Source organism: Marmota flaviventris, chromosome 9 (assembly GCF_047511675.1).
Source record: "Marmota flaviventris isolate mMarFla1 chromosome 9, mMarFla1.hap1, whole genome shotgun sequence".
In the NCBI taxonomy this organism is placed as follows: Eukaryota; Metazoa; Chordata; class Mammalia; order Rodentia; family Sciuridae; genus Marmota; species Marmota flaviventris.
In genome coordinates this window covers 88,068,451-88,082,304 of record NC_092506.1, presented here as the reverse complement: position 1 = coordinate 88,082,304, position 13,854 = coordinate 88,068,451, and the positions used below count along the sequence as shown (strand labels likewise).

The window sequence follows — 13,854 nt, the reverse complement described above, 5'->3', positions numbered from 1 at the left end:
CCAAGGAATCTCCATACTGCTTTCCATATTGGCTGCACCAATTTGCAGTCCCACCAGCAGTGTATGAGTGTACCTTTTTCCCCACATCCTCACCAACACTTAATTGTTGTTTGTCTTCATAAATAGCTGCCATTCTGACTGGAGTGAGATGATATCTTAGAATGGTTTTGATTTGCATTTCTCTGATTGCTAGAGACAATGAGCATTTTTTCATATATTTGTTGATTGATTGTATATCCTCTTCTGAGAAGTGTCTGTTCAGGTCCTTGGCCCATTTGTTGTTTAGGTTATTTGTTTTTTCGGTGTGGTGTTTAACTTTTTGAGTTCTTTATATATCCTAGAGATTAGTGCTCTATCTGATGTGTGAGGGGTAAAAACTTGCTCCCAGGATGTAGGCTCTCTCTGTTCACTCACAGACTGTTTCTTTTGCTGAAAAGAAACTTTTTAGTTTGATTCCATTCCATTTATTGATTCTTGGTTTTAATTCTTGTGCTATAGGAATCTTATTAAGGAAGTTGGGGCCTAATCCTACATTATGAAGATTATGGCCTACTTTTTCTTCTATTAGATGCAATGACTTTGCTTTTCATTGATACGGACATTGGTTAATATAAACTTCCCTCTTAGTACCATAGGTTTTGGTATATTTTATGTCCATTTTCATTTGGTTTAAAACATTAAAAAATTTCCATCTTGATTTCTTTCTTGAACCATTGTTCAAAAGTAAGTTATTTAATTTTCATATGTTTTTGTAGTTTCCAAGTTTTTCTTGTTATTGAGTTGTAGTTTTATTTCACTGTGGCAAAATTTCCCCTTCCTTCCTTCTTCAATAGCCTTTTCATTTGGTTATACTAAAAGCAGATATTTTATTTGATTTCCTTAACTTTTGTGAATGAAGATTGGTGTGCCTGTGGAGAAAGGATCACCAGAGGCTCTTAGCCACTATCTATCTTGCTCTGCCTCCCAGTTTTCACTGGGAACAAAATGCTGTTCTTTTCCAGAATTTCTGTTCTTTGTCTTCCCACTCTTGTCATTTTTAATGAACACATTTTGGATCACACATTCTAATATCCTTCTCTGGAGGGGTTCTGGACAATATTTCCCAAGAATTCTGGTTATAGCATAGTTTCACAAAAGGACAATGTCATAATATACAAGTACGATAAAATACAAATATTGCCTTGTTTTGCCAGTTACTAGAATTTTTGTTTTTGGCTTTTACTGACTTTGGATTCAACTATCTTTTGTAAAGGCATTCTTTAATATATAAGTAAAAGATATGGAAGTTAGGGATTATTAACTGTGAAGTTGGTTTGGCATGCAGAATCCTGCTTGTGTATATTTGCACTAGTGAATTAAGTACAAATACTTTTTTTTTTTTAAATAAATGAGTGCTTATCTGAGGTGCTGAAATGTTTTACAAACAACATGGCACAGTGCTTTTGGCCTGCTTATTCCCACTGAAATGTCAATTTATAAATGATATTTTAAAACTTTTTCTTTTTAAAAATTTTTATTCTAATTTGTTATATATGACAGAATGTATTACAATTCATATTACACATATAGAGCACAATTTTTCATATCTTTGGTTGTATACAGAGTATATTCACACCATTTATGTCTTCATACCCCTTTGCCCCCTCCTTTCCCTGCTCTCCCCTTTGCCCTATGTAGAATTCGTCTAATCTTCCCATGCTCCCCCTCCCAACCCCACTATGAATCAGCCTCCTTATATCAGAGAAAACATTCTGCATTTGTTTTTTTTGGGATTGGCTAACTTCACTTAGCATTATATTCTCCAACTCCATCCATTAACCTGCAAATGCATGATTTTATTCTTTTTTATTGTTGAGTAATATTCACATTTTCTTTATCCATTAATGTACTGAATGGCATCTAGGTTGGTTCCACAGTTTGGCTATTGTGAATTGTGCTGCTATAAACATTGATGTGGCTGTGTCTCTATAGTATGCTATTTTTAAGTCCTTTGGGTATAGATCGAGGACTGGGATAGCTGGGTCAAAAGGTGGTTCCAAGGAATCTCCATATTGCTTTCCATATTGTCCGCACCCTTTTACAGTCTCACCAGCAATGTATGAGTGTGCCTTTTTTTCCACATCCTCGCCAACACTTATTGTTGTTTATATTCTTAATAGCTGCCATTCTGACTAGAGATGAAATCTTAAGATGAAATCTTGAGTAATTTTGATTTGCATTTCTCTAATTGCTAGAGATGTTGAACTTTTTTTTTTTTATATATATTTGTTGATTGTATATCCTCTTCTGAGAACTGTCTGTTCAGCTCCTTGGCCCATTTAATTGATTGGATTATGTATTTTTTTGGTGTTTAGCTTTTTGAGTTCTTTATATACCCTAGAGATTAGTGCTCTGTCTGATGTGCAGGTGGTAAAAATTTGCTCCCAAGCTGTAGGCTCTCTATTCACCTCACTGATTGTTTATTTTGCTAAGAAGCTTTTTAGTTTGAATCCATCCCATTTATTATTCTTGATATTAATTCTTATGTTACAGGAGTCTTATTAAGGAACTAGGGGCCTAATCCAATATGGATGGAGATTGGGGCCTACTTTTTCTTTTATTAGACACAGGGTTCTGGTTTAATTCCTAGGTTCTTGATCCACTTTGTGCCTGGTGAGAGATAGGGGTTTGATTTCATTTTGTTGCATATGGATTTTCAGTTTTCCCAGCACCATTTGTTAAAGAGGTTATCTTTTTTCCAATGTATGTTTTTGGTGCCTTTGTCTAGAATGAGATAACTGTATTTATGTGGGTTTGTCTCTGTGTTTTCTGTATCATTGGTCTACATGTCTATTTTGGTGACAATACCATACTGTTTTTGTTACTATCTTTGTAGTATAGTTTAAGGTCTGGTATTGTCATGCCTCCTGCTTCAGTCTTCTTGCTAAGACTATTTATATAAGAAATGATGACAGGATTTTAATTGGAATCACATTGAGTGTATAGCACTTTGGGTAGTATGGCCATTTTGACAAAATTAATTTTGCCTATTCAAAAGCGTGGGAGATCTTTCCATCTTCTCAGGTCTTCTTCAATTTCTTTCTTTAGTCTTTCACCTCTTTTGTTGATTCCCAAGTATTTTTTTTTTGAGGCTCTTGTGAATGGGGATAGTTTTCCTAATTTCTCTTTCAGAGTATTCATCACTGATATACAGAAATGCATTTGATTCATGGGTATTGATTTTATATCCCTCTCTTTGCTGAATTCATTAATTAATTTTAGAAGTTTTATGGCATGTGGAGTTTTTTGGATCCTCTAAGTATAGGATCATGTCATCAGCAAATAATGATAATTTGAGTTTTTCTTTTCCTATTCAGATCCCTTTAATTTCTTTCATCTGTCTAATTGCTCTGATTAGGGTTTCAAGGACTATGTTTAATAGAAATGGTGAAAGAGGGCATTCCCCATCTTGTTCCAGTTTTTAGAGAGAATACTTCCAATTTTTCTCCACTTAGAATGACATTGGCCTTGGGTACATTTTCGGAGTAAATTTTTGCCACACGCACAACAGATAGAGCATTAATCTCCAGGATATACAGAGAACTCAAAACAATTAACATCAAAAACACAAACAACCCTGTCAATAAATGGGCTAAGGAGCTAAACAGACACTTATCAGAAGATATACATTCGATTAAAAAATACATAAAAAAGTTCTACATCTCTAGCAATTAGAGAAATGAAAATCAAAATTATTCTAAGATTTCATCTCACACCAGTTAGAATGGCAGTTATCAAGAATGCAGACAACAATAAGTGCTGATGAGGATGTGGGGGATAAGGCACACTCATTCATTGCTGGTGGGACTACAAATTGGTGCAACTAATCTGGAAAGCAGTATGGAGATTCCTTAGAAAACTTGGAATGGAACAACCATTTGTTCCAGCTATCCCACTCCTCAGTTTATACCCAAAGGACTTAAAATTAGCATACTACATGATACAGCCACATCAATGTTTATAGTAGATCAATTCACAATAGCTAAATTGTGGAACCAACCTAGATGCCCTTCAGTAGATGAATGGATAAAGAAAATGCGGTATATATACACAATAGAATATTTCTCAGCATTAAGGAAGAATTATGGCATTTGCAGATAAATGGATGGAGTTGGAGAATATCATTCTAAGTGAAGTAAGCCAATCCCCAAAAACCAAAGACTGAATATTCTCTCTGATAAGTGGATGCTAATCCATAATGGGGGGGGGAATGGGAAAAATGGAGGAACTTGATGGGACAAAGGAGTGGGAGGAGTGGGGAGGAGGCCATGGGGGTAGGAAAGATGTTGGAATGAGATGGACATCATTACCCTAGGTACATGTATGGCTGTACATATGGTGTGATGCTACATCGTGTACAACCATAGATATGTAAAGTTGTACTGCAATTATGTACAATGAATCAAAATGCATTCTACTGTCATATATACCTTATTAAGATAAAAAAAACGATTTAGAATTTACCTAATTTCCTATATACTCATATGATTGGGAAAGTTAACACTTCACACTAATTTATAAGTGAGTGCTTCATTCTGTGTCACCTCCATCAGAATATATTGGTCAGGAAAAACAAGCCATTAAAAGAGTTATGGGACTAAGGTATTTACTATAGGAATTATATTTTACTAAATATAAGATCTGGGAATATGGCCTGGAAAGGGAGAACTGGTGCATTAGCATTGGGTAAGGGATGAAAATCTAGTCTTCTCTACTGAGGAATGTCAGTCAGGATCAGAGAAACAATTACCAAGGAGGTTGCATGAATAACTTGTGTGGGTAGGCAAATCAGACCTTGTAGAGAAATTTGATCACCAAAGCATGCCTCACTTAAGTGAAACCATGAAAAGAGAGCTTGCTGGAGAAATCCATGGAAACTGCTACATGTGAGAAAATTCTGCTTTTTGTGAATCTCTTGTTTCTGTGAGTCTGCGGCCTAGTACCTAGTGATGGGTTACTGGGTCCACAGTCAGGAAGCTGCTGTAGAGTGGATAAGGGTGAGGGCAAGCTGGGAAATGCGGGCCATCTCTGTGTCTATCCATCACTGTGACTAGCCGTGGTGGTCTTGCAAGAATCATGACTCTGCCCACTTCCACCTTCCTCTTTTGACCAACTCTAACCTGGAAATGTGGATCCCAACCTTAGCAATGTTGACTATTTTATCCTTATGAATGTATTATTGGAAGTAGCAAAGCTTTTGGCACATAGATAGTACTTAATATTTTGTGAATGAAAGGAATGGGAAGACTATTTACATAATGCAAATGAGAAGCAAAACAAAATATATTCCAGAAATATACTTGACTATAACTAACCATTAAATATTATGTAGCATTACTATTTTATTGTTAGATTTGTGACTAAAAGGAGTTCAGGAAAAGAATGTCCAAAGAAGAAACTGCCTATAATTTCCAGCATTATCAGTGGGAGAGGGTTTTAGATCTACAACTTCACAGGCATTCCTCACCACTGCAGGCTAGAACTTGATCCATGTTTTGGGGGAAGTACAAGGGATTGAACTCAGGGGCACTCAACCACTGAGCTACATCCCAGCCCTATTTTGTATTTTATTTAGATATAGGGTCTCACCGAGTTGCTTAGAGCCTCGAAGTTGCTGAGGCTGGCTTTGAACTCGAGATCCTCCAGCCTCATCCTCCCAAGCCTCTGGGATTACAGGTATGTGATACCGCTCCCTGCTAGACCTTGATCCTCTTTACCATCTATTTGTATTTCCTCCTCAGTGCTTCTATGTAAGTCCAACTTTTCTCCTTGCACTAGAGCCCCATTACCTACACAAAGACTTTGGTTCTGTAGATAGTTTTATATAATTTTCTATAATTATGCTGTGTGTAATAAAGCATCTGATTCCACTTAGATTTTATTTTATTTTTTTGTAGTACCAAGGATTGAATTCAGGGTCTTGTGTGTGCTAAGCATGCATTCTAACACTGGGCTATATTCTTAGCTCTGACTCCATTTTTCTGTTTGTTTTTGGTGCGGGGGCCTGATTCTACTTTTTGATGTTTTAACCGTTGATAGCTGTTTTAACCTTTGATAGCTTTTAAGCCTCATCCCTTTATTTCCCCTTCTGTTCCACATCTGGGCATACTGATAAGAGAGCCCAAATGCTATTTCCTTTGTCTCTGCAGAAGATTCAAACAAGTAGATTCTTCAGCTTGCATATGGGAACTCTCATTCTGGCTACACCCTCTAATCACAATTAAAAACTCCAAGCCAGATTTCTTTCTTTGATCTCCTAAGCCATTTCAGAGCTGCTTGGGAAGCCTGATCTGCTGCCCTAGAGATTTGAATTATGTATGTAAATAACATTTTTCATATGTTAACATTTTCTTATGTGTGTGTATGTGATATCAACAGCCTCCACATCTGAACTAATTTTGGGTGGGAGTTCATCTATTGCTAAAGAATGGTTACAACATTATAATATCTCCCATTTTATTTTTCCCCACAGGATTTTTATTTTTATGTTAAATGATTGAAATAAAAAACAATAAAAAGAACCACTTGTTCTTGCCTATCTTTTTCCTCTCTTTAGGCTTGAACTTAGCCTCCAGTTGCTCTTACATTAAGAGCAGGGTTTCTGGGCTGGGTTGTGGCTCAGTGGTAGACAGTTGGCCTAGCATGTGTGAGGCCCTGCGTTTGATTCTCAGCACTGCATATAAATAAATAAAATAAAGGTTCATTGACAACTAAAAAATATTAAAATTAAAAAAGTGCAGAGTTTCTGAAGACATCTGTTGATCACAGTATTATTTAAGAGGGCATGACATATTATTACAAAAGACATTTGACCTTTGACCTGTTGGTAATGTTCTTCTTGTATGGCAGCCAGCACTTTTCAGGGATAGTGGTCAATTCCAGCTACCAGAGAATGACTTTTGAGGTGGTATGACGTGTCATCATCAATGTCAGAATAGCATCTGTTCAGGACTAGTTCTGCTTTTCCTGGGTTTCATGAACTTGCCCATTTCAAAAGCAAACACCTAGACCTAAAGCAGAAGGAAAGCATACTAATCAGAGTTATTTAGAACAACACAATCAATAGATTGTGTGTGTGTGTGTGTGTATAAATTTTTTTAACAATATTCTTTTAAAATTTTTTTTGTAGTTGTAGATGGACAGAATGCCTTTATTTTAATTGTTTACTTATTTATTTATGTGGTGATGAGAATCGAACCCAGTGCCTCACGCATGCTAGGCAAGCACTCTACCACTGAATTATAGCCTCAGCCCCTAGATTATAATTATATATATATATATATATATATATATATATATATATATATATATATATATATATATATAAAATAGAGAGAGAGAGAGAGAGAGAACTTTTTAACATTTATTTTTCAGTTTTCGGTGGACACATCTTTATTTTATTTTTATGTGGTACTGAGGATCGAACCCAGCGCCCCACGCATGCCAGGCAAGCGCGTTACTGCTTGAGCCACAATCCCAGCCCCTGTATATTTTTAAGAGGGAATTTATTAGATAGGTTTACATGATCAGAGGATCAATAGCTCACAATGGCCATCTGCAGGCTGGAGAGCCAGGGAAATCAATAGCTGTTCAGTTGAAGAATCTGGAGCATCAGCACAAGGACAAAGAATGATGCAGCCCCAGTCCAAGGCTGAAGGCCTAGAAGCCAACTGGAGGATTGCTGGTGTAGTTCCACATTTAAAAGTTGAATAATCTGGAGTCTAATGTTCATGGGGGATGGTGACAGCAGCAAAAATGCATCTGCTTAAGAAGAATTGAGCATGTGTGGAGCTTCCCCTTTCTTCTGCCTTTGGTTTCATCCAGGCCCCATGCCTATGCAATGGCACCACTCTTGTTCAGGTGAGTCTTCGCTCAGTTCACTGACTCACATGCCTATTATCTCTGGAAACATCTTCATAGACATACCCATAACTGTGATTTGCTAATTTTTTAGGTGTTCCTCAATCTAGTCAGGTTGATGACTAAGAATAACATCACAGGAAGGAAGGGCCTATCTCCCACTTTTAAAAAGTATGTTAACTAGGATTTAAGTTAGGTTTTTTCAACAGGATTCAAAATAACAGTAGCTAAATAAAATAGAAATTTATGCTTTGTTCACATAAAAGTTGACTGTTATGTAATGCTATCATGGGCCCAGGTTTTTCCCAGTTTGCTTTCCATGAGATTTAACAATGAGCTATGTCTGCATGCTACAGTGATACACATGAAAGTCTGCATTCCAGCTAGCATAGAGAAGGAAGAGATAAAAGGAGGAAAAGGAGTGTTTACCCCTTCTCTTTAAAGGCACAGTTTCAAACTTAGTCATATAGCCATCGTTAGTTGCAAGAGAGATGGGTAACACTGTTTTTATCCTGGTGGCTAGATATCTGTAAAACAGATTTTATTACTAAGGAAAGAAGGGGAAACTGAAAAAAATGGGGCCAGCACAACTAGCAATCTCTGTCCCTCGATATCCCTTTGATTTTTTTTTTTTAAATGGCTCCACTCTCTATTTTTTTTTTTTTTTAATATTGCTCAGAAACAATGATGGACACCTTTTTTTTTTAAGAGAGAGGGAGGGAGGGAGGGGGAGAGAGAGAGAGAGAGAGAATTTTTAATATTTATTTTTTTAGTTATTGGTGGACACAACATCTTTGTTTGTATGTGGTGCTGAGGATCGAACCCGGGCCTCACACATGCCAGGCGAGCGCGCTACCGCTTGAGCCACGTCCCCAGCCCCATCCCTTTGATTTTATATCCCTGTGGGCAGAATAATGACCCCCTCACCCCCAGAACCTGTGAATATGTTAGGTTACTTGGCAAAAGGGAATATAGGTTGCTGATGAAACTAAGTTTGCTAATCAGTTGATACTAAGACAGATACCGAGATATCCAGAGGGGCCCAATGTAATCATAAGGGTCCTCAAAATTAGAAAAGGGGGACAGGAATGTAGCTCAGTATAACCACCACTAAACACATACACACACACAGAAGGAGGAAGCGGAGAGGTCAAGAGATGTGATATGTGGTTTTCATCTTAGATTTGAAGATAGAGGAAGAGAGTCATAAATCAAAGAATGTGGGTGACCTCTAATAAAAGTTAGAAAAGACAAGGAAGTGGATTCTCCCCCTAGAGCTTCCAAAAAGTAGCATATCCCTATTTACACTTTGATTTCAGTCCAGGGAAACCAGTGTCAGACTTCTAACCTTCAGAATTATATGATTTTAGTCCAGGGAAACCAGTGTCAGACTTCTAACCTTTAGAATTATAATACATTTATATGTGTGTTATTTATTTTTTACTTCTGTTTGTTTTTGTAGTGCTGGGGATAGAACCCAGGGCCTTGTGCATGATAGGCAAGTGATGTACCTTTGAGCTATATCCTAGTCCTCATGTATGTTTTAAAAGCAAATAAATTTGTGGCCATAAGACACTAACAGAATTTTTACTGGAAATGGAGTGCTGCTGTAAATCAATACCTAAGAATGAGAAAGTGACTTTGGAATTGGGCTGTGGGCAGAAGCTGGAAGAATTTTAAGTAGCATGGTGCCAAAAACCCAGGTTGATTTGAACAGACTATTAGTAGAAATATGAATGTTAAGGATGCTGCTGGTAAAGCTCAAGAGGAAAGGAGAAACATGTTATTGGAAACTAGAGAAAAAGGGATATTTATTATAAAGTGACAGAAAATGTAGGGGAATTGTGTTTTGCAATTATGTGGAAAGCAGAACTAAGAACAATGAAACTGGACATTAACTGTGGATATTTGTGGATATTTCCAAACAAAGTGTTTCTTATAATAAAATGCTGTAGGAAAGAGCTAGATTGAGAGAGAGAAAAAGATAAAGAAAAGGGAAGTATGACTTGATGATTGCAGGATTGCAAATGATGCTAAAATTGAGATTCACTGTCAGGATAGAAAAAACCATGGATGAGGTTGTAAAACATTTTATTAATACCACAGAAAGAACAAAAGGTCAGAATATTTAGTCACAAAAAGGCTATAAAGAGATTAAGTATATGACTCAGATGTCCTCAATTATCTCTGCAGAAGCTGAAAACAGGGGAGTGACTATCTAAGAGACCTCTTGTCTAAGAGCAAATTCTCTGACAACCACGGGAGACCCCATAAGGTTCATGAGAATTTTATATAAGCAGAAGCTTTCAGCCTGGAATGAAAAGGAAAATATGAAACGAAAAAGAGAATATGAAATAAAAAATGCTGTGCAAATGTAAAATTCTACAGGCAAGTAACAGGCTGATAAAACTACTCCTTTACAAACATGTGTTACCTTTTATGAAAAAGAATGGAGAGATCCAGAGGGGAGAGTCTTGAAAGAGAGGATTATTTCTGGACTTTGAAACTTAATGGGTTTGTGTGGGTGTATTTTGAATTTTGAGGGGGAAGAGTGATTCCTTTTTTCCCCATCCATTATACCTCTTTTTGAGGGGTAGAAAGTGGAATTTTGAATGACTGAATATTTTCTCCTTTATTCGTTATTTTGACCTGCCATTATGTTCCCTATTTTAATTCCTAAGAACATACAAGTGAATGACAATGTCTGTGTTCCAGGAGCTCTTGCGTTAGGAGAACAGGTGATATGTACGCAAATAAGGTCAGTTCAGGGTACAAGAATAAAATTTGTATAGAAGAGGTGGTAGATAGGATTATTAGGGCAAAATGGAGAAAGTTCAACCTGAACAGTATGAATAAAAATTTACTGGGTAGATTAAGTAGGGCACAAGGGGAAGCCAGTTCAAGCCGAGAGTATAGCATATGTGTAGGCAGAGACGTATGAAATAGTAGGTTTTATTTGGGGACCTATGGGTGGTTTGGTAAAACTGGTATGGTGGGAAAGATGTTAAAAAAGTATGGAGAACTTGGAATATAAAGAGTCTTAGATACCATGCTAAGGAATGAAAATTCTTCCATTAGTGGGAGGGGAGACTTTTAAGATGGAATTGATATGATTAATTCTCACTCTGGACATTTCATTCTCACTTTAGATATGTTATCAGAAGTAAAAAAATTAGTTTGATATAATTCAGATGAGAACCTGAAGTAAAAATAGTTGAGGGAAAATAAAACGATGGAGGGATTATTATATCATACAAATTTTGGCTGTTTCATATTTAAAAAGAACAAACTTCTAATATAAATCGTGTTTCCTAAGTAGAAATTCTGTATTTGGAAAAAATATACTGACTAGGAAATTCAAGTTAGCTGGTTGGAATTGCAATTTATTTTTCATTTTTACCATTTGATCCCTCTGAGATTTTAAAAGTGTGGTCAAATTTAAAGACTAATTACCCCTAGAAAAGATGATAATATCAATTGCTGAACATGCAGAGTTGATAAAAGACCTATTTGTAACATCTCCAAAGTATAGAGATCCTGTAATATCTTAAACAAATAGCTGTATTATTTATGTAAGATGTTATCAATCATAGACTTTTTAATACCACCATACAAATTTAATAGAATTTATTAGGAATTTCAGAAAACAAAGCTTCATAACTACAACTAATGCATAATTGGAATAACAAAATAGCCTCTTTTTTATTTTTAAATAGAATTAATTTATATCCAGTAGCATGCTTGTTGAAAACAATGAAATATTTCCATTCATTAAAAATGTATTCACCAATAAAATACATAATAAAGTATAATTTATAGCATAAACTTAAACTGATCAATTTATCTCCATTACCTATATTATACTTCATTTTTATGATTATAGTGTTTTGAATCATTAATAAATGCAGAAATATATATTTACAGGAGATTCTCAAAAATAATGATTTCATTAAATAGTTACTGTCACACTTCATCAATATTTTCTTTGCAATCTGGATCCAACATCAGGAGATGGTCGAGGTCTTGGCAAGCTGTTCTGTAACATAGTTTCAGAATATTCCTTTACTAAAGTATTCACAGACTTCGACAAGTAAATCTCTTTATAGATTACAGATTTTAATAAGACTATGCTCATAATTCAAATTCTAAACGCCATTTACATATCATTCTCAACAAAGTAATTACATAAGGCATCATATTAATTATAATAATCCATGATCTTCATACTTTGCTACTGGTAACATTTATTTAAGAAGTGCTTAATATAATCTGCTGTGAAAATGGTCAAAGTTTGGGGCTGGGGATGTGGCTCAAGCAGTAATGCGCTTGCCTGGCATGCACGGGGTGCTGGGTTCGATTCTCAGCACCATATAAAAATAAAATAAAGATATTGTGTCCACTGAAAACTAAAACATAAATATTAAAAAATTTTCTCTCTCTCTCTCTCTCTCTCTCTCTCTCTCTCTCTTAATAAAAAATAAAGAAAATGGTCAAAGTTTAATAATTTTATTTTCTACAGGAAGCACTTAGAACCCACATAAGATCCTAAGAGTGTTTAATAACATACTTTGGGCTAAAGAAGTACGTTGCTTGAGAGGGAATTGCTAAAAATTTATTACATTTATTTATTAAAAAAGTAAGTAAAATGATTTAAAATGAAAATTCTTCTAAGAATTTTATACTTTGAAATTTATAATGGCAGTGGCAGGAGTTTTGAGGTTGCCCTTGCAACAATCCTATTACACTGTAATGTTTTCATGTTGCCCCTATTAGAATGCAGGTTACTCTTCCTCTATTTGCAGTCCTAGCAGAATGCCCAATACATGGGAAGTACTCAGACAGTATCTGTTCAATGAATAAAATGAACTAATATGGTAGCTTCTACAAAAAGAAAAGGTCAGGCTGAATGGCTGTCAACAGGGGGAAATTCTAAATTTTGGGGCAGGACAAAGGTTAGACTGAAAAAGCCTTCCCAGATGGATGACACTGGGGCCAAGTCCTGAAGAGTAGGTAGTAGAAAAGCAGATAACAAGGTCTGTGAGGCAGTGGGAACAGCATGGGTCCTGAAAGCGTGCAAGGAGTTATGGGGAGACTTGCCAACTACTCAACAGAAGGTAAGTCATAAGATGGGGAGCAACCAGAGGTAAGGCTGGATGGGTGTTGAATGCATTTCTCTGGAATTTTAATTTATCTTTTAGGTAACAGGTAACAACTGAAGTTAAATTTTAAGCTGGAGAGATTATTCTGGTGATGGTGGTATGAAAGATGCACTTAAGAGAGCAAAGCTGGTGGCAGTTGAAATGGTTCAGATTAAACATGATAAATTCCTTTAAAAAATTGATTATCTAAATAGTAAATATTTATGAGGAACAGTGTGATACTTTGATATGTGTATGCAATATGTATACATTGTGCATGCTAGGCAAGTGCTATACCACCGAGTATACTTTCAGCCTTCCTTAAACTTAGAAGATTTTCATTAACACATAACATTTATACATATTTAAGAGTGTTAGAGTCTGTAAACAAGTCAAGATGGCGCCTGGCATTTTGCAGAGGGAGTGGTTTGTGAAGTAATGCCAAAGTGTGGAGATTCCTTATTGGTTGACTGCTGTATCTAGTTTATGTTAAATAAGATAAGCTGTGTGGAATGTATAAATACCCCTCCGGTCCTACAATAAACGGCTCCCTCTCCTGCTCTATCAATCTACACAATTTCCTTGTCACCCCCCCCCCCCCCCCCCCGTTATTTTGCTGCAGCCGGACTGCGGCATAACAGACATTGTGTGTTATTTCAATATATGTTGCAATGTAATGATCAAAACAAGGTAATATTTCCATCTTCTTATTATTACTTTGTTTTTGGAGCCTTCCAGTTCTTCTATTGATCATAAAGTATATGTTATTGTGAACATGATAAATTCTTAAACCAGTACACTGTCACATTTGGAAAGA

The 13,854-nt window shown here is 36.0% G+C and overlaps 1 protein-coding gene across 3 annotated transcripts in view; it reads right to left on the bottom strand.

Moving 5' to 3' along the window:
- Positions 1 to 11,631: 11,631 nt before the first annotated feature.
- Cep126 (centrosomal protein 126) overlaps positions 11,632 to 13,854 on the bottom strand; it is an 80,182-nt gene continuing 77,959 nt past the window's right edge. For 2 of the 3 annotated variants that reach the window (XM_027930447.2, XM_071617165.1), the window contains one exon: positions 11,632 to 11,935. In XM_027930447.2, coding sequence (XP_027786248.2) covers positions 11,873 to 11,935 — 63 coding nt within the window. In that variant the 3' untranslated portion in view covers positions 11,632 to 11,872. The remainder of the gene's footprint in view (positions 11,936 to 13,854) is intronic. The other variant, XR_011708675.1, reaches the window with a different exon arrangement.